The 21,203-nt window shown below is 28.8% G+C and overlaps 2 protein-coding genes across 7 annotated transcripts in view; one reads left to right on the top strand and one right to left on the bottom strand.

The window, feature by feature from the left end:
* The window catches only part of LOC107437432 (tRNA pseudouridine(38/39) synthase), a 29,914-nt gene extending 19,024 nt beyond the window's left edge, over positions 1-10,890 (top strand). For 3 of the 5 annotated variants that reach the window (XM_016049435.3, XM_071183388.1, XM_071183387.1), the window contains exons 12-13: positions 471-607; positions 6,458-6,687. In XM_016049435.3, the coding sequence (XP_015904921.1) occupies positions 471-607; positions 6,458-6,516 (196 nt within the window). In that variant the 3' untranslated portion in view covers positions 6,517-6,687. Of the gene's footprint in view, positions 1-470; positions 608-6,457; positions 6,688-7,840; positions 7,957-10,558 lie in introns of those variants that run through there. The other 2 variants (XM_071183390.1, XM_071183389.1) reach the window with 2 other exon arrangements.
* LOC107437431 (uncharacterized) overlaps positions 885-21,203 on the bottom strand; it is a 418,583-nt gene continuing 398,264 nt past the window's right edge. For both annotated transcript variants that reach the window (XM_016049433.4, XM_016049432.4), the window contains exons 4-13: positions 20,133-20,445; positions 19,872-20,051; positions 18,057-18,236; positions 17,883-17,970; positions 15,196-15,320; positions 14,223-14,284; positions 13,969-14,050; positions 11,750-11,834; positions 10,650-10,722; positions 885-8,142 (exon numbers count right to left, since the gene is read on the bottom strand). In XM_016049433.4, coding sequence (XP_015904919.1) covers positions 8,039-8,142; positions 10,650-10,722; positions 11,750-11,834; positions 13,969-14,050; positions 14,223-14,284; positions 15,196-15,320; positions 17,883-17,970; positions 18,057-18,236; positions 19,872-20,051; positions 20,133-20,445 — 1,292 coding nt within the window. In that variant the 3' untranslated portion in view covers positions 885-8,038. The remainder of the gene's footprint in view (positions 8,143-10,649; positions 10,723-11,749; positions 11,835-13,968; positions 14,051-14,222; positions 14,285-15,195; positions 15,321-17,882; positions 17,971-18,056; positions 18,237-19,871; positions 20,052-20,132; positions 20,446-21,203) is intronic.

Below are 21,203 nucleotides of genomic sequence, written 5' to 3'. Positions count from 1 at the left end.
TCTCATTGTTTTAAAGCAATTATACAGTATAATAGTTTCTGTGAAATTTTGAATATTTAAGTTTTGGTATTGGTCTTGAAAAGTCTTTCAGTTAAAGTATATGCTAAATGATGATGCATTTAAAATGTGTTTATTTTACTATAAATTATGGTATTAATATGTAATGGTAGTTTTTAAAAAGACCTTATGAGGTATTATGTTCCTAATAATTACAGCATTACAAGTTCTTGATTTGATGATAACTTTTTGATTTTATAACTTTGTTTATATGTATGAAACCTTGAAATGAAAAGGAAAGAAAATCATTGACGTTGTTAGTTTCTGAATATTATGCAATAAGAGAAAAGTTTTTTTAATTATGTTATGATAAAACATTTTTCAGTGCTAAAAAGTTCAGAATTGATTCAAAAGCAAAGTAACAATTGTTTCTTGTTCTATTATAATACATATATTTAATTATTTTTTAATAGGACAACAATAATAAAGAGAATGCTGCAGGACTTAGAGTCAATTTCCGAGAATAATACAATTATTCATCAGCTAGATTGTTTGTTACCTGGAGTTAAACCAAGAGTATATAAAAGACTAATGGATCGTCAATGCTGTGGTAAATACTTTTTCTTTTATAGATGCCAAATTAAAGCTAATTTCAATTTCTATATTTATTCCCAAAATTTGCGCAAGATTTGACTTGAATGTAAAACATGTTTTTTTTAAATTTGTATTTTTACAATTGTGTTTTGTGTGTTGTGTGTGTATTTACAGTTGTGTCTACGTATGGTATCCAGGCATATTTTAGGTTTAAGGGCATCTAATTGGCTTATCCTAATCAAGAGAATGCTTCAGGACACGCAGTTTTTATAATAGATAGAAATAAAAACAAGACTAGTTGAACAAAGTTTATTTTATCTTGGATTAAATAGCTTACATTCATTTAGTGCGAGTACATGTAGCAGATTCAATATAAAACATAAAATTATTTCTGTTTTATAATAAATAACTTTAAATGTATAGAAATGTACATACTCTCATTATACACAATAATATCACAAGATAAAGCGATGTTTATAATAATTTATATATACTTATATTGACACAAAATGGTAAGATATGTGACATGAAGACATATACAAGCTTTCATTTAATTCTGAGAACAATTACTTTGAATATATCTCCCTTTTCCTTTTTTTTTTGAAAAAATTCTCAAAATGAACATTTGAAAGCTCTCTGGGTAGTAAGAAGTCTTTACTTGTGTAAGCATTGTTTTTGAAACAATTCCGTCAGTTTTTATTAACTCTTTCGCTACCGGAACGCCCGAGACGCCTCGTAAGCTAGACTACCGAAAACGCCCGAAGTGCCCGTGAAACGAGTTAGAGATTCTTCCCCCTTTTCGAAAAATAACACACAATGGGGGAGGTGTGGCAGTAATCGTCCTTGAAGGTAATTTACAAAAAGGGAAGAAAGCAGAGGGATTTTTCAACAAAAGTTTTGTTTTATATCATTCCGCTTTTGTAAAGTTGTTTTCTCCTGTTTATATATATATATATAAACCAAAATGTATTTTCTCTGTAAAGGTCCTTCGACCGAAAATAATTTTCAATTAAATTAATTTTCAATGATGAGACAGGATGAGTCGGATTTTAATGAATCAGGGGATGAAGATGAATTCGAAGATGTAACACCAACTGAAACTACTGTTGCCCCTAACGACTGAACTTCTTCTGATAATACTTCTCGAGAAAAAGTTAAATGAAACGTTTTATTGTAAAAATAAAATCATATTCTCATAAGCTTAAAATTTATAGTTAAGAAATATAGTATTTTTTGACTTTTTTGAAAGACAGAGAGAGATGTAGAAACAAATATAAACTCAAAATTAATTAACCTAAATTATTAAGCTGGCTACTTCTTTTTGTCTGAACTTTTTTGATTACTTACGTTGAAAAGAATAAACTGGAGTATTGGAGATAAAGTATTTTTTTTAATCATTAAATAATTTAGTTATTGTGCCTTTAAAAATATATCAATTGTTCAAGATAATAAACAGCTCGAAATTTGCAGTGTTTACAGAAAAAAGAAATGGCAGTAATTTAAAAATATATTATTCTGCAAGATTACTAAATACAATTAATTATAAATCTATTTTTAAATATAAAATAAATAATTAAACATTATTTTATTAGAATTAGATCGTAGGCTTTGATGCCTTACAAAATAGTTTTTATATTTATAACAGTAGGATCCAAGAGAAAAAACTGCTTTGATGGGTACCAAAACTATTATTTGAAATTTGAACTTTATTCTGCATTTGTAGTTCGACAGCTGTAAATCATTCACGTTGTCTTGCTGTTTTATGAATGCCTCGCTATTTTCACCTTTTCAATGCTTGTTATTACGTAGGTATTGCACTTGAAGCTGCACCGACCCATTTTTTTTATTAATTGTTAACACCTGGTCTAAAAACACGAATTTTACTATTGTTTTTTTTAATGTGTTGGTGTCAAAACTCTTAAAATAGTTAAATCTCTATGAATTTATTTATTTTCAAGTTTACGCCTTATCTTCTTACAAAAGGGTTTCTTCACAGGAGGATTATCTGTAGTTAACTCTAATTTTTCAGGAACGTATTTTTTCCTTCATAATGAATGTTCTATATTCAGCTGTCAGACCACCCAGATGTGTTACAATTTACTCATTCATTTCTGTAGAAGATAAGCGTTATCAGCATAGCTTCTAAAGGCTATTGTTAAATGAAAATTAACATGTCATATAGTAGATTTTCTCCAATTCTACCTGAAGTTGGGACTGATATCTTTGTCACCAAAATTATGGTGTGGTAGTGTAAGAAATTTCTTTGATATTCCCCTTTTCTTTCAAAGAAATTTCTTGTCACCACACCCATATATACTGCACCATATGTCTATAAACAGATGCCGATTTCCAACTGTTCAGTAAAATGCAGAACAATTTAGTCCCATACTCAAAAAGAAATAATTACAAGTTAAACGTGACAGAAAGATAAATCTTAGCCTAGAAGGCATTGTTGAAATAGGAAGTAATTGTGTTCCCTAGCATACGTAAAGAATAGCTGTCTGGCTGATTAACGATGGGGTCGGAGGTTAAAAAATTATGCATTAAATATAGTCATTAAAATTTTTAAAAATGAAATTAAGAAAAATTAATAGTTAGTAAATAAAAATTTAGACATTATATATATATATATATTTGATAAGCTTTGAAGATATTGTTATATAGTTGAACATTTATTTTGTTTGCTTTCAATCCACTTTTTCAATTTATGATAATTTTCCAATTATTAGATTCTTAATTAAATTACACATAAACTTACTTTTACTATAGCAATTATTTATAGAAATTCAAAAGCAGTTTTATTGTTTTTATTATGAATATAATTTTTTTAGATCAATTTACTTAATTACACATATTTATGAATTTTTATTTTTAACGACAATATTTTAAAAATTCTTGAGAAAAATTATCAAATACTCTTATGAAGAGGACACGTGGAAAAATTACAGCAATAATGGATGTTTCAATAATGAAGAAATGGATGCTTCAAAATATTTTTATATGAATTATGGAAAGACATATACAAAATTTGACATCTATTTTGAGTCGTTTACTTTCAAATAATTTAAAATTAGTTAAACAATTTAGATTGTTTACAAGAACCTTAAAACAAATAATTTTATTAATTATTATACTTTTTAATTTTCAAATTTAAAATTTTTTTTCAATGCACCGAACTGAAATTCACATAAAAATATAGTTTCTAGATAAAATAATTTATTTGTAAAAAAATTGAACTTTTTGATTTTTTAAAATAATATAGAAATATTGTACTTAAAATATTATTGTTAAAACAGTTCTTCAGCATTTTTTTAATTTTTATGCACAAGTTTACATGCACAGCTTACTCTTTTATGGTACAGCGCTTGAAGGAATATAATTTACAAATGAATTAAATTTACTTAATTGAAATGAAGTTAATGCTGGCAAAAGCGAAAAATATTTTTTATACCTTGAGGAGGAATTATAGTTTCTGGGGATAATATTTCTAATGGTTTCAGAGCCTTGTTAAATAATAAGAAAAGTTTCTCTTATTTCATATTGGAAATTGATATAAAATAAGAAACACATTTAGGTAGAATAATATTTTAGTACTATCACCAAATTAATTTCTCCTTAATGACTGACGTTAATTTTAAATGTTGGTGTCAAAGAAATTAAAAATTTATTTTTCAATCATTTAAGTTATTGAATTATATTAGTTTTTGTTTTACAACGAAAAAAAAAATGATTTTTTTTTGTGCGAGAATATTATTATCAATTTGAATGCTTTATTTTGATTTTGTATAACTGGATTACATGGAATTACATACTTATGCTTCAATATAAATAATAAAATTTAAAAAAAATAAAAACCAAAAACAAATGCAAGCATTTATTAACATTTTATAAATCTCGTTACGTTAGCGATATTGTTGCTTCAAATTATGTCTTTCTTCCCTTTGAACTCCTATTTTGGGGATATTTCCACAGGTGAATAAAAAGATGATCAGTCATTCTGTCATTCCAGAGTAAAACTGGGGGTAGGAAATTTTTGCAACTTGTTTTCCTACTTCGGGCGTTTGCGGTATTCTGGGCATGCTGTGGTTTGGAGGGCTCGGTATTTAAAGAGTTAATATTTACTTTGAATTACATATTCAAGTTTGAATATATAATCTTAAATGTTTTAATCTCAGGTTTTAAATCTTACAGTTTTTATAACCAAATTAGGTGTATAACTTTTAAATGAAGTGCTCTAAAATGGTTATATCTACATTTATACATTTTGTTTCAGTGAATTTCTATCTCTATTTTTCACTTATATAGAAATTTAATTAAAATTTTTATCACTTATAATTAAAAATCTTGTTTTTTTTAACTTTAAAAAGAAATGAATTCTCATAAATTTTGCTAATTTTTCTTTAAACTTTTATGAATTAATAGAATTAAGTATTTAACGAGTGCATATTGTCGATTTTTTCTTGGATTTGGCATTATTTTTAATTTTTATGCACTTTTTTGTGTAGGTGAAAATTTCAAATAAAGTTATTCTGTGTTAACTCAGAACACCCGTATAATTAAATTTCAGATGAATTAATTTTTATGTAATCAAGTTTGATAGATTTCAATACTTATTTTTACGTTGTTTTAGATCCTATTTAAATTACGCATAAAAGCTTAACAGTAGCAGGTACCCATTGTCGTTTTAAAACCACTTAAAACATTTTGGGTTTAAAAACATGTTATGATTGTATAAATATACAATCTTATTTCTGCAACCTTAACCTCATTGGCCATGTTATTACTATTATTGCACTAAGAATTTTCAGAAAAATATTGTATCAGATAAATGATATGCCAAAAATTTTAACTAAATCGTCCAGCACACATCTGTTGGTAAGATATAAGTTTTATAAGTGATTTCAACTAATTTGAACTCCAAATTTGTTATGATAATCTGCATTATAAGTTGTTAACTTTTTCTTTTCTTTTTCCCCCTTTTAAAATAGCTCAATTAAGTTGAATTAGTTTTTTTTTGGATGTAAGCAATGTTTCTTCTGTCAGCTATGAAAATCAACTTCTCTGCTCATTATAATAATCTTTTTTAAAAATATTCTTTGTTTTTCTACTTAGTTTGTTATTTTCAAATACTGTTGATTGGCACTAAAGAAAGTAAATGTATAGCCAATATTTACCTATAATCCATCAATACTTCACTTGATAAATATTTTTATTACTGTGAAAGTTACTGTTAAAGAAACAATGAAGTGTAAATAGTTTCAAATTTTCAATAATGGGAAAGAAACTTTTGTCATTTTCCCCCTCACTTGAATTAACACTCTAATTCTGAGAGATAAGAAATATACACTCAAGTAGGAAAATAAACACTTCCATAATTTTATTTTATTAAAAATTGTTCGCTGAAATTTCGGAAATTTTGTAATACGTTGAGCCTATTTCTTCCTCTGGCGGCTTCCATTTATAGCTGTACATATAGAGAATTAATTATGTTTCTTCTGCTAAGTTTCTAAATAAAGTGGTTTGAAATGGAAAAAAAAATTTTTTTTTCAATGATTTCCTGCTGTTTTATAGCTGTTGTTCTTGTCACATAGTTCCACTAAACATTTAATATGTTAATGTATGTTAATTGAAGCAATAATTTTTTTTCTTTTCATGTAATATATTTTTTAGAATGCATGAATGTGAGTATTATTATATAATTTACATTAGCATAATTTTGCTATTGCTCTGTTTGCTTACTTCCTTTGCATGAACCAATCAGTCTAGTCAGTGCAGTTGTTCAACTATGAAAACCTTCATTAAAATTTTCAAATTCATCTTGTATGTTATAATTTGTATAACAGATAGTTTATAATTTGTATTACAGATAGTTTGGAAGAAAGACTTAATCATCAGAGAAAGAAACAAAAGAAGTTATCAACCTAGAATTTTAGAAATATACAGAATTTCTTAGTTGTAAAAAATCAACCATCACATCATAGAGCAATCCCATTCAATGAACTTCATCTTCGAAATATGTTATTTAAGTGAGAAGTAATAAAATTATTTCATAACAATGTACTCAATGAACTTATTAAATTAAATTTTTATTTCATATACAGTTTTCTCAATCAAAGATTGTATTCACAATCCTATACATACAGTTTTAAACTAAGTGTTGAAGCTAGTGATTTGCTCAATATACTGGACCCATATAGTTAACACACATATTAAGTTAAGTATTTTTGTTGTCAAAATGATTTTTTTAAACATTTAAGCAACAATTAAGATAAAATTTTACTTTTTATTATTAAAGATATTAATTGATAAAGTACAGGCTAAAGTTACAGAGACATTTTTAATAATATTTTTATATATTTAAATGTTGATGTAATTTTGGTTTGTATTTTTGCTATCAGACTCTTTCTGATAAATTATAATTTTGATATAATTATTTATTTTCAGGTATTATATATTTTCAACTTTTCTAGTACACAATATATTGACATAGTGTTTATTATATATGATAATTGAAATATAAGATTAGGATATCAAGATATGATAATTGGAATAGTCAAAATAATACCCTTCCTTAAGATAAAAATATATATATGTTTATAATACTGTTTTAAAACATTTCTCTTTTAATTTAATTTTATAAAGTGCTAAATTAATCTTAAGAGTCAAAAAAGTTAAATGTAAATGTGTTAATTTTTAGTATTGATTTTATACAACTCATAAGGCAAAACAATGCTGATATTAATTATGAGTTGATAATAACTTAACTATATAACTTTCTGCATACAGTTATTTTAATTAAAATTATATCGAATGTCTCAAGATTTAATAAGTTTATATAGACTACATAGTTAGAAATGTTTTAACCCACTGACGGTTCTGCACGTAAAAAGTCGCATTTTAACCTGCAGTCTTCTCTGCATAGCAAAACCGGTTTTCCCATGTTAATGGATAGGGGAACTGTGTGTAGGGGAGAAACATTCTCCCAATTTTGCCCATTTCCTTAACCGCCAGTGGGTTAAATTGAATACTAAATTGAATAAATTAACTAAATGTAGTAAAATACAGATGATTTCACAAAATGCAAACGAATTTACATATTACAAATATTTCTTGGACTGCTGAAATAAATAAATTACTAAATAAAATTTTTCATTCTTTTTTTTTCTCAGGATTTTTGTATAAGTATGAAGCTTTAAATAGGTGATAAAATTATTTACTTAAAGATGATATGATTTTTTTTTTATTTTAGATCTGCAGAAAGAGAACATGAACTAGTTAGTTACTGTGGATCTTAAAAGGAATTTATTTCCTCAATATATGACTCAGAGTATTTTTTGTTTCTGAAATATAAGCTTATGATTAGAACACAGTATTATATGATATGAAAATAACTTTAATTAATGTAATTAATTGAACAACACTCATTTATTTTTTCTTTCTCTGGTGATCATCTACCTTCATTGCCTTGATACTGGATGTTGCAGAAACGTTCAAAATCTGCTGCTTCTTTCTCTAACACATCAATTAGTGCTTGTGCAGATTTCTTCTCAACTAAAATAAAGTGGGAAAAACTTATATTATTATTTATAACCATTGCTGAGTTAAAAATTATCTATTCACAAAATATATTAAATTTTTCGAATTTTACGCTTTCTTTTATTCAAAGCAATACTTGTAAACTTATTGAATCATAATATTTAAAAATTTGATGCAATCTTAACCTTATTTCATGATATTACTATTCCTTCTTACTATTACGGTTAACTATTCCTTCTTAAAATTGATTGCTCAATGAAGTGGATGCAAAATCTCAATTAACCAATTCTAACTAATATAATTTTATGTATAATTCGAAAAAGCACTTCATCGCTTAAGGTCATGAGTTCGATCCTGGAAGGTAACTAAATAATCGGCATGCATACGCACCAAGGTGTATGCTAAATCTGTTGTTGCTGTAAGTCGTCTTGATAAATGTGGTGTGAATGTTTAGAGAGAGAGAGAGAGGGATATAATTTTTTTAAAAATGAGGAGAGAGGGATATCATTTGAGGGATATATTTTTTGCTTTTCACGTCGCTTAACCGGGGTTAAAATTATCTTTTAGCAGCCATGGTAGGAATACCATGTAAAGTTCTGAAAAACTGGGCTAGGTGTTTAGCCATGATTGTGTGAAGTGAAGGTTTTTCTTTTATCCTTTAGTAATTATTAATCTGATGTAATACACTCTATAACAAACAAATCGACGCACCAAGAACGCACTTAAATGCGCAAAATCGACGCTCGATCAGGCTGGAACGATGCCGACTGGGGACGTATAGTCTTTAGCGACGAATCCCGCTTCCAACTGTGTCCTGACAATCATTAAAGACGTGTTTGGAGACGCACAGGGCAGAGGGGGGATCCTGACTTTACTATTGCACGCCACACCGGCCCTCAACAAGGCATTATGGTCTGGGGTGCCATTTCCTTTGACAGCCGGACCCCTTTGGTCATCATTAGAGGTACACTTACTGCACAGCAGTAAGTCGACGACATCCTTAGACCTGTTTTGCTACCGTTCCTTTTGCAGCGCCCTGGGCTGCTTTTTCAGCAGGCCAATGCCAGACCACATACGGCACATGTTGCTATGAGCTGTCTGCAAGCTTGTCAAACTCTTCCTTGGCCTGCCAGATCACCAGATCTCTCTCCCATCGAGCATGTCTGGGATATGATGGAAAGGCGATTGCATCTGGCACGGAATGTTGATGACCTCGTTCGACAATTGGATCGAATTTGGCAGGAAATACCACAAGAGACCATCCGGGAGCTTTATTGGTCTATGCCACGCCGTGTGGCAGCTTGTATCCAGGCTAGAGGTGGGTCAACACCTTATTGAACTTGTTACTGTAACTCTGCAATAAATTATTCAATTGTTCTGAAATTTTAATCATTTTCTATTTTGTACATTGTCTTCCTATCCACCAATTTTCGTTTCCATCGGACAACTCCTTCTTGGTGCATCGATTTTTTTGTTATAGAGTGTATCTTATTTCCAAAAGACTGGAACCTTTTTTTCAACATTAATTGAGCTATAAATTTTTTTTCAGTTTTTTGTATTCCAGATAGTGCAGTGCCATTTTTGTTATTTATACTCCATTACTGTGTACTCTAACTTTATTCTTTTTTCTGTAGTCAGTTGCTTTTTGGTTTAGCCTAGTAGTTGCTATAAATTTTGATCTTTAACTTAGTAACATTTTGGGATATCTTTTTTAGATTCTTATGTGCCACTGCTATGTTTGTTATTGGGATAAATCGGTATTATATACTAATTAATTGAATTTAGTATGTTAATTTTTTGAATATAATATATTAATTACTGTTGGATAGTGGAGGTTAATTTGTTTCATTTGAATGGAAGCATATTGCAGCATGACATTCATGGTGAATTTGTATGGTTTAAAAGTACTAGCATTTTTGTATTGCAAAGTAAAAGAATAGGTATTTATTGTTCAAACTATTAAAGTTGAACCAAGTAATTTTCTTTTATTTTATTTCATTTTTTTAATATAAATAAAATTCAAAGTAATTCCTTAATATAATTAAATATCAATTAAAGTAATTACTAAAAGTAATTTAAGTTTGATTGAAGTAATTGATCTATGAAAAAAGTAAACTAATTTTTATCTAATAGTGTATCTGTTCTTTATACTAATTACTTTAATGTCTTCAGTACAAAGTTTTATCAATGTAAAGTTGTCTATGTAAGGTATTTTGAAGTTTTTTTTAGCTCAATATAAAAACTTATTTTGGATCTAGAAAAAAAAAAAACTACAGGAGTACTTTATTTTACATTAAGTTATAAATTATTGCAAAATTTTGTTTGTAAAATAAACTGTAATACAATTTTTTTTTAAATGAATAGCTTTTGAGATTATGTATCTCATGCTTACTTTTTTTTAACTTTCTTTTCTTACTTTACTCTTTTATAGGTGATGTATAAAAGTAAAATTATGAATGCATTAGAATTACAACATTCGAGTATTTCGACATTGTAAAGATTAAAATAGAAAGAACACCCACCTTTTGTTAATCTGTTTTGCAATCTGTTATTCTCTTTCCTCAGGAACTGTATTGTACCATCTTGCCTTTTTAACTGAAAGATAATTTTATGTTTTCAACATCCAATTAAATATGTAAAATGAGTTCTATTTAGCTTTATATATTATTCCTTATGGAATAGTTTGTTATAAGTTTATTTTTTCTGCAAATGTAAATTTTAAATTAAAATTGGATATTAAAAAATGTAAATTTTCTATAAAAATTCATTTGTAGTTTTGACAATAGAGGAAACAAGCTAAAGTCCTGAGAAAAAATGACTCCAATATACTTTTTTATAAAATCAAATTATTGTACTTATAATTCTTTTGGGACAATGAGATATTCGAGGGAAGTAGAAGTTATAATTTTATGCAGGTTTTCTTATGAATAACAGTAAATGAATTTTTATGATCTGCATTCACATTTGGTACTAGGATATTTCATGCAAAAATACACATTTCAGACTATTTTTTTTTATTTTTTTTTTTTTAAATTTTTTAGTTAATTTCCTGCTTCATGCGTCCTTCATTGTTTCATCACAGGCAGTTGATTCTTGCAAAAAGGCAAAAATTACTAATAAATTATGCATTAAAATGTGCTAAATGTATAATAAATGTTTTTTTGGATTTCCAGAGTTCAAAAATGAAAACATTTTATTTAATTGCTTTAATGCTTTATAAATATGAAGGTTTATATCAAATATTTATTCAATTTCACAAAATACAGTTTAGTATTCAAAAAATTTTTGCTTGGAAAACAGTAATCTATTTAACCTGGAGTCTTTTTTATCTGACATTGCAATGTTTCAAAGATAAAATTTTTTTAAGTATTTTTCAAACTGATGTGATGATTAAAATTGGAATATAAAACATTACTAACAAAAGATGCAGTTTCAATAATAGTACTGTAAAAGAACCAACATAAAAATCAAGAATATTAATAAAAAACAAAATTATGATAGTTTGAACTCAAAGTGTTTTTTAAAAAATTATTTTTTTAGAATAAATTGTTTATAATTTTTAAGATAAAATGAAGAAAATAAAATGTAACTGTAGCAATCAAGGAATCTAAAATTTATTTACCAATGTATGAAGTCTCAAAACTTCTTGCTGTAATCTAGTTAAACAAGTAACTTGGGTTTGATAAGCTTCTAAGCTCTTCTGCCTCCTGCAATTGCATAAAAATAAATATTGCACAGTTCTTTATTAAAAGTAATTTGTGGGGCCATTGTTATCGACAATGTCAACCTTCATCTAAAAAAAGGTACCCCTATAAGGATCGAGTTAACATGTCATACATACTAGTAAATTGGAATTGAATAATTGTAGTGGTAGACGCGCTACAATGCTCCCCCACCAGAATTTTATCTGTGATAAAATTCGATGAACGGATAACACTAGTTGATTCATTGCTGTTTTGTGAAAAGCCGTTAGTGCTGTATTAAGATCACCAGATTTTGAGTGTTGGTAATGCGAGCTATATTAAGATCACTATTGTGTGTATGGTCGCTTCTGTGTTGCTATTAACAGGAAAGTATTTACTGGTCAACGTTGTGCGTGAACGAGACTAGTAACAGCGTGATGAGGACAATGTCACAGTCACAAATGGTAAGTGAACTGTTCAGTGTGAACCATCCGTCGAATTAGGTATGCTCAATTCAAAGTGGGCATGTCTGTCGAGGTAGGCATGGTCAGATCACATCCGAAGGACACCATGTAGGGTGAGTGTTATTGACAATGTCAACCTTCAACTATGAAAAGGTACCCCAACATAGAATCTAGTTAACATGTCATATATTAGGGAACTGAATAATTGTAGTGGTAGGCACGCTACATAATTCATTAGTTTTTACAAAGTTTTATAACTTATTTAGCTTTTAATTATATAATATAAGCAAATACTTACAGAATGATTTCAATATTTACATCATTACAATTTACTAGATAAATTAATTCTAAAATAAATGCTTGCGTATTACTCCAAAATTATCCATTAATTTGCTCTATAAATTATCCAATATCATCTATTATTAATTCATCTATTACTTTTCCAATATCATCTATTAATATTTTTATTACTTAAATTAAAAAATGCAAACTTTCCTGTAGTATGCCCAGTAGTATACTAAATGAAATCAAATTTGAGAATGTTGAAACCATATATGTATATATAGCACAATTTGAAAATATAATAAAGTTACGTACAGAAATCTTATGTTTTAATTTAGTTTGAATTTTGTATAATTACAGTTCAATTTTGTCCAAAATAAGAAAAAAACAGCTGTTTATACAGAGGTGGGACAAAGTAATGGAATACTTCTATACTAACAAATTTTTTGATCTTTCTCAAAAAATACTTAAGTGTCTTTTTACGATAGAAAATTTTTAAGAAAAGGAAACTATTCCTTACTTTTTATAAATGAAGATAAAAAATCTTTTCTTTTTCATTTTTAAACATTTGTTTTTGTTTTTTTCTGCTTTCAATTTTGTCTCCATTTTTTAAAATCTGATGGGGAAAACAATCTGCAGATGTTGTGATAAATCTGCAGCGCCCTTTGTCTGGCTGGAGAGTTTCTGCATCCCGGATGGTATGTATTTTTTTTAAAAAACTTTATTTTTAAAAACGTTTACTGTTAAGGACATTGATCACTGAACATTCTTTGATTTCTTTTCCTATTCTTAGTTTTAAAAGTTAAATGAATTTGAAATGTAACATTTTTGGGAAGTTTTAACTTAATTAGGAAGTATAAAAATTTGAAGAATATTAGTAATAATTGTGTTAACCACCGTTAATTTTTTTTAAAAAAATAAGAAAAAAAGTGATAGTTATTACATTTTAGCAATGTATAAGTGTTTTTTTTTTCTTTTCCTAAAATAGTACTAGTTTGAAAAGCTGCTTTTCTCTGTCAATGAAGTTAAAAAGAAATCGATATAAAAATGTTAATAATTATAGCTCATTTTCAGTAATTGTTAATTGAAAGTTGTAGTTCGTAATAGTAAATCTTAATCTTAAATAGTAAAAATACCAGATGTTTTTACCTAGTTGTAAGCATTGATTATGGTTCATTTGGACCGATATTACAAGGAAAGTTGCTTACAAATGCTGCCAGATTCTTCGATACACGTCTTATATCTTATATTATAAATGTAATTTTTTGTTAATTTCTTTTTTTAAAAACACATAATAAACTTCATTAGAGGATTGTAGGTAATCATTTTATAGACATTTATTCAAAATTGTGAAATAAAATCAGCAAACAATTAATAATTATAGATAAATAATAATCAATTAAAATTTTTACCACTTTTCTACTTCTTCATCCATAGCTACTACTGCATCAGCACTATTCCAATCTTGTGCTCCCGGCAATGGAGGATAGTGACCTTGAAAAAATGTTAATATTCTATATAAACTTGTACAAATTTAAGTGCATACATATGCGGTAATAAATGTTTGTTATAATGACCTATTTTAAACTGTTGTTACCAAGGCAGTACTTAATTGGAAGTTTCATGCATATTTAACTAATTTAACAATTATGAAAATATTTCTTACCATCAAATGGAGGCAAGTAGCACAGCAAAGTACCTTTAGGACAACCTTCGATTTCTAGTTCTCTGAAAGGAAAGATATATATATATATATATATCCGTCGAATTAGGTATGCTCAATTCAAAGTGGGCATGTCTGTCGAGGTAGGCATGGTCAGATCACATCCGAAGGACACCATGTAGGGTGAGTGTTATTGACAANAAAAATTATATATATATATATATAAAATAAAAACAGGAATTATGGATAATTTTGTTTTGAAAATAATAGTTACAAATACTTTTGTATTGAAAGTAGTAATAACATACTTGTGTATTTAAAACAGTGCTTTAATTTGTATTGAAAATATCAAGACCTTTTATATCAAAAATAGTTAGGATATATTGTGTCCTTGTAAAATAAGATATGACGTATGGATGTTGTCTCCGGATCATTCTTAGGGATGCTTCCCAGACTGTCGTCAATGGCCCATTGTGCAGCTCTAGTGCGACGTAAATAAAAGTACCATATCGTACCATCTTTTTTCTTTCCCTACTGTGGTTTTTCTTGTTTTGTTTTTCCCTCTTTTTTTTCTGCCATTTTTCGTTAACAATTTTACGTTTTATATTTCAAATGACTTTTGTTTCTTCTCTTTCACGTCTGGCATGTCTTGAGAATGGGGGCCTATTTCTGAGCACTTGGAACATGCCGACAGTTATTTTATATTAGTATATTTTTGAAGTGAATGACGTTTTTAATCAAATAATATCTTACCGCTTCAGTTTCTTGAGATTATTTATTTAATAAATACCCTTTATGTTTGTAATATGTCAAATAAATTTGCATTAAAAATAGGTTTTTACATTCATTTTAGTATTTAAAACAGATATTGTATTTATATTGAATGATTACAAGTATATATATTTAAACGGGGCAGATATTATTGTATTAAAAATAATAACGATCTGATAGATGATTACAAGTAAGAGTTATTTACCTGAATCTACTGTTTAGGATAAGGTCATCCGTGAAGCTGTTTTTGAGGAAGAAATTCAATGCTGAGGGATCTGCCCTAACAACCAAAGCATCATAGGGTCCAACTTGTGATGGACTCTTTAATTTCTGAAATGGAGATGAAAAATGGGAAAATATTTAAAACTTTTAAAAGTTGCAGGAGATATTTAGTTATTAGTCATTGAGATATTTTCAAATTTCGGTGCATTTTTAAAACGGATATACAGTGCAAAAAAAAAAGATAATGGAATACTCTGAATAACTTTTTACCTAGTGATCGGATTTCGTTCTAGAACTCAATCTTAATGGCTCGGTGACCTCAACTATGCTGATTAATAAGTGAACACGATATTATAAGTTACGAAATCAGACACAAAAACATACTTTCTCTGAATAAACATACTTTCATCCCCCCCCCGACTGATTCGGATTTCTGACCCCCTAAAGAGAAGGTAGCTGCAATCTGGGAAGTATGGTCCCCATAGTTTGATCAGGAAAGGACTCCAAAGTTTGGATCCTTTAATGTTATTTTTACTTTTTGCGTATTTCGCTATATCTCGAGGACTTTTTAAGCGAGTTAAAAAATTTTTGCTCACAATTATAAAAGTTGTTTTTAGTTGTATTTTTGTTGTTTTTTTTTATCTTCCTTTTTTGCGCTTTGTACAGATTTTTAAGACATTTAAAGGTAACTGGAAAATGTGTCGCTTGTGCTCTGATTTTTAACATATATTTATGAATATATATGTAATATAGAATACCTCATACGAGTCTTTCCATATTAAACCATAAGCTTAAAATAGATTTCTCTTACTAATTTTAAGACGTATAAATCATTCTTTCACTAAGAGCCACAAAAAGTCATTCAAATTTTCTCATTTGAATGACATTTGATTAAGTTAAGGATGTTCTTTCTTAGGGATGTCTCCCTTTCAGTATCCCTGTTTAAATAGCAGGAGTCTTCAAAAATGCTTGGCTTTTTCATGTCTTCATGGCTAGATAAATCTGTTCCAAATCCCAACATTCCTACCATGGAAACCATTCCTACCATTTTAATCCATGACAAAATCCAACGTAAGCTGTTAAATAAACTTGATATAAAGTAATAAGATGTCTATTTATTTGAATAACCCAAAGCATTCATTATCCTACCATGGAACATTATCTACCATGGTACATTATCCTACCATGGAAACCCACCATTGTAATCCATGACAAAATCCAACATAAGCTGTTAAGTAAACTTAATATAAGGTAATAAGATGTCTATTTATCTGATTTACCCAAAGCATTCATTATCCTACCATGGAAACCCACCATTGTAATCCATGCCAAAATCTAACGTAAGCTGTTAAATAAACTTAATATAAAGTAATACGATGTCTATTTATTTGAATTATCAAACTGAATTATTTGAATTTGATCTAGCCTTTGAAGTCATATTATTACATATATATATATATATATATATATATATATATTAATTTGACGGATAAGCCCTTCACTAAGACGCCGAAATATTAAAGTTAACACTAATTCCCGCGATATTATGACATATTGCAATATTCGTTAGTATGAGATTAGTATTGGATAATAACGGGTCAAATACTATCTAAATCTAAAATTATGAATTTGTTTTTGGTGTACGCATATGATGCTAAAAATGAATAAAATAAATTGATTTACTTATGGTTTTCAAAAAAGAACTTTTATAAACGTCGAGAGATAGTTATCCGAGAAAGTAAATCTTTATTTTTGAATTTACTTGCTTCATTTTGAATTGAACAGTGTGATGAGAAATACAAATAAAAATTATAAATGTATATCCTTTTCATAAATTTAATATAATGTTTGTTGAAAATGTTCCTTTTTTTTTACTTAAATAATTTCATACAAACAACCGAAATATTAAATAAATGGATTAGATCTAAACATAATTATTACTGGTTAAAAAAAGCTTAACTCTCGAAACACATGTAATTCTGCTCCGGAACCCTTCTCGAAATTTCTTTTGGGAACCCCCTGCTCTAAACCTTTATTTGATGCAGGTGAAGAAATTTGCTTTCTTTATTTCCTGAAAAATTAGTTTTTCGGTAGAAAGACTTTCTTTGTTATAGGGGAGAATTCTTGTGGTTTTGCTAATATATCAAAATTCATGTTAATTGAATAATTTTCTCAGGAATTATTGGAAAACACATTACTTTCATAATGAACCTTATTTTATTTGGTTTGTTAAGCACAGTATGTTCGATTCTGGTTTTTCTGCCAATAAATTCTATGTTTAACGTAGAATTCCACTGAAAACCCTTGGTAATAAATGCAAGTTTTGCATAGAGCAAAATAACTTAGATTTTTTAGTTACTTCTTTTATTCTGGAGATTATAAGCTGTTATAGTTCGTTTATGGAAAGAACTCCTCTTGCCACGAAGTTTAAGACCGTTTGCTGCTATGGAAACAAGAAATAGCGCATTTCAGAGAGGGGAGTTTCTTTCTCTCCTTGGTTTCCTTTCTCTCGGTGACCCGAGTAAAAACATTTCTTAGATAATGGCCCAACATCCCTACTTGAAATAGTTAAACCTCGTAACCATAGTCACGTTCACCACTCCAGACGAACAGCTAGGGGAGTTCTTTATATGAACAAACTCTACTTTTATAAGCATTGGCAAATGTTACCTTCAAAATAAACTTTCCGATTCCGCATCTACGAAATCTTTTTCGAACTGTCAGCAGAGATAAATAAACTACTCTTGTCCCTGGAATTCTAAAATAAAAATAAATTTTTTTTTCAGTAATTTTTTAAAAACAACATTTTAAGGATACATCAAAGTATTTTTAATAATTTAATACCTGTAATTTTTGTTAAATGTAGCTGCAGCGATCAGACGATGCTCAATACCAACATGCGTTGATTGAAGTGAATATCTTTCTAATGCTACTCGCCGTTCTTTTTTTCTTTCCACAACAGCTTTCAGAAAAGCGTCCAGACCCCGAGAAAAATCTTCGTGTTCATCATCTTCCTCCATATCACTGTCAAAGAATGAAGAATAAACGGAATTATGAATAATTAGAGTTTCTATGAGCGAGAATACAAATGGAATTAATTGTACCTTATATCAATCCAATGATACCATCGGTGATACTTGATTTAGAGCATCAGTCATAAATGATAAATTAGTTTAAACTAATTGAATTAGTAAAGTTTACCATTAATTGCAGCTATAATTAATTTAAATATTAAGAAAACTATATCAATAGCAAAAGAATTATAATTAATTGGTGGAATAATATAAATCATCAATGTTGTTGTTGTTTTAGGAATTGAAAGCAAGGGGTGTGATTGTTCTTGTTTTCTAGTGGCGCCTTCTATGGCCAACAATTTGACTTCTGCCGCACCGATACATCACACCCGTTTATAGGGCTGATCCATTCATCCAAACATCTTAAATTTTGACCTGAACTAGAGAGAGATCAATCTCTAATTCAGTGCCCCCGGAGGTATAATTTGTTATGGGAACATGGAGAACTTTGTGACCCGACATATTTAACGTGCACCAGTCATCATTTAGTACACAGAAAGTCTAAATGATGGCTGGATTCAAACTCCTGTTCTCACGAACGCGTGTCCAGCGCCTTGCCAACCAGGCTATTCCGGCCTCAAATGATCAATGGCTAATCAATTATTAATATTTAAGAAAAAAATAATACGAAATTTAATTAATTATTATTAAAGAAACTAATATAATCATCAATAGTTAATCAATTATAGCACAATTAATGAAAAAACTTTTTATTGATTATTGGTAGAGATCACTATTTGTTTTTAAAGTTGTAAGAAAGTTCTTTAAAATAATTCGACTTAAGTCTTTGTACTGTAATTAAAATCGCTGCTTGATTGTACAAAAATATTTAATTTCCTAGAGCTAGCAAATATGCCAAACATGCTGTTGCTAATGAATTTTGTTTTCAACCTTTCGCGAACATAGTAAGGGCATTATGCATTGAAAAATTAATTTAATGGAATGGTCGTCGATGGTGTGAGTGATGGTTGGGCTGCGCGTCCCTCTCAGTAATTAACGATTTCTAACTGCCCTCCCTGATATTTTTGTCTAATTAAAATAAAAGAAAATCATGAATCATTCTTAATTAAAACTCGGCTAAGCTAAAGACAAGTTACATAATTTTAAAAGAATTATAGTTTTTCAGATATTTAGCAAGTGGAAGAAATGTTTTTCAATTTCTTTTTTCCCAGTGTGAAGTTTTTAGAGTTATTGTAAAATTGTATTTTAATTTCATCCCTCTCAAAAATTGGGAGCCTGGGCCATACTTAGATCTAAAATCTAGGTTGCAACACATTTTCCGGCATGCACACAAAAGCACATTCCCGTCAAATCTCGTCAATTCTGTTTCGTACCTCCCCCTTGTTATTTCCTTGTTCAAACTTTTTCCTCCGTCCCTATTGGTTAAACCACTCTGCCCTTGTTCGTCTCTACTTCTGAACCATCATTAGGGGTTTAGACGCTGTCGAAGGTTCTTGTTTATAGAACCGAAACTATGTCCATTTATGTACTTTCATTAATGCTTTGTTCGCACATTGTTTTTTACTTTATTCTGTATTATATATATTTTTTTTTCTTCAGTTTTTGGAATTCTTTACTGTTTTACCTTCCTGTCTCGGATTCATTTTCAGTGTCGCTGAAAACATCGGAGAAAGGTGATTCCATATGAACATCAGTTGAATCTCCTTTGCAACCATCATTCTGCACAAGTGGAAGATTCCGATTTTTGGAAGTCTGAATAAGGGGACTATGTATTCTGTCAGGGCTGTTATCAACGGGGCGGAACCTGTCGTGTAATAATAAAACATAAATTAAAATAATACACTGATATTGTTGCGAAATAATGAAAATACCATTACGAACTGACCTCTCTAGATAATAGTTGTTGCTTTTTGGTGTCCATGGTCGCCAATCTTCTTCAAGATGTCCTTCTGTTAGGCTAGCGTTTGAAGTTGGGGTGTTGTTGCGTATGATAGGGCTTTCAAGTTTTTGATTTAGGTGCTGTTGGTTGCTGATTTCAAAATCTGGCGTAGACCTTGGAGAAGTACAAAGTGACGTTATGATGTCTTTCTGTTTCTCGTCTTCTGTCTTTTCTACATTTCCATCAGTTGAGTCCCCGGTACTTGAAGTCATTTCTTTTTGACCATTCTCTCCATTCAAGGCAGGGTTGTTGTTGATTTCTGAAAAAGGTTTCAATTTTAACTTCTGCAACTGTTGTTTTCATATAAGGAGTTAACTTGAATACAGCTATTAGGGACAGTTATAAATTATATTGTATGATTGGTAAATAGTTTATAATGGCGTAAGGTCAGAAACTACAAGTAAAAATACTTTCGATAATACGCATTTAACGCAATAAAATAAAAGGTACTGGAAGTCATGTCTGATGCTAAAATAAAAGTTAGAAAAAGTATTAAATCTTCCGCTTATGTTTCGGTGAAGAACTGGTTTTAGAAAGTTAAGTCTATTGAAGTTCTTTGAATTTGTTTATTGCTAAATATAGTTTTCTTGTTTTAAAATAAATGTTTTAATTCTAAGCTTTTTACCTTTTTTTTAGTCTGACAGCATTTCTCTGAAATTGGTACTATTGTATTCCAAATAGTACTACAGTACATCAAACTTAGCACAAAACGTAATGAAACTAAGCTGTTCCAATTAAGAGCAGAGACAAACTTAGGACAAGAAATTAAATAAATAAAATAAATATTTAACAAAAATTTTCAAAGATGAATGCCGTTTTCTGAAAGTACTAGAATCATTCAAAGCACTATTTTTAATTTGAAAATTGTGGTAGAAATCATATGAAACAATAGTTTTTAAAGACGTATTGAAGAAAAAAAAATAGAGCAGCGCCAAGAGATAGGACACGAAAGACTGGATCAGTATATCCGACGATATTCTTAGAACTGTTTTTTAGTTTCAGAGTAAATAAAAAAGT

Source organism: Parasteatoda tepidariorum, chromosome 7, assembly GCF_043381705.1.
Source record: "Parasteatoda tepidariorum isolate YZ-2023 chromosome 7, CAS_Ptep_4.0, whole genome shotgun sequence".
Classification (NCBI taxonomy): Eukaryota; Metazoa; Arthropoda; class Arachnida; order Araneae; family Theridiidae; genus Parasteatoda; species Parasteatoda tepidariorum.
Note: the sequence above shows the minus strand (reverse complement) of the source record. Positions and strands in the feature narration are given on the sequence as shown.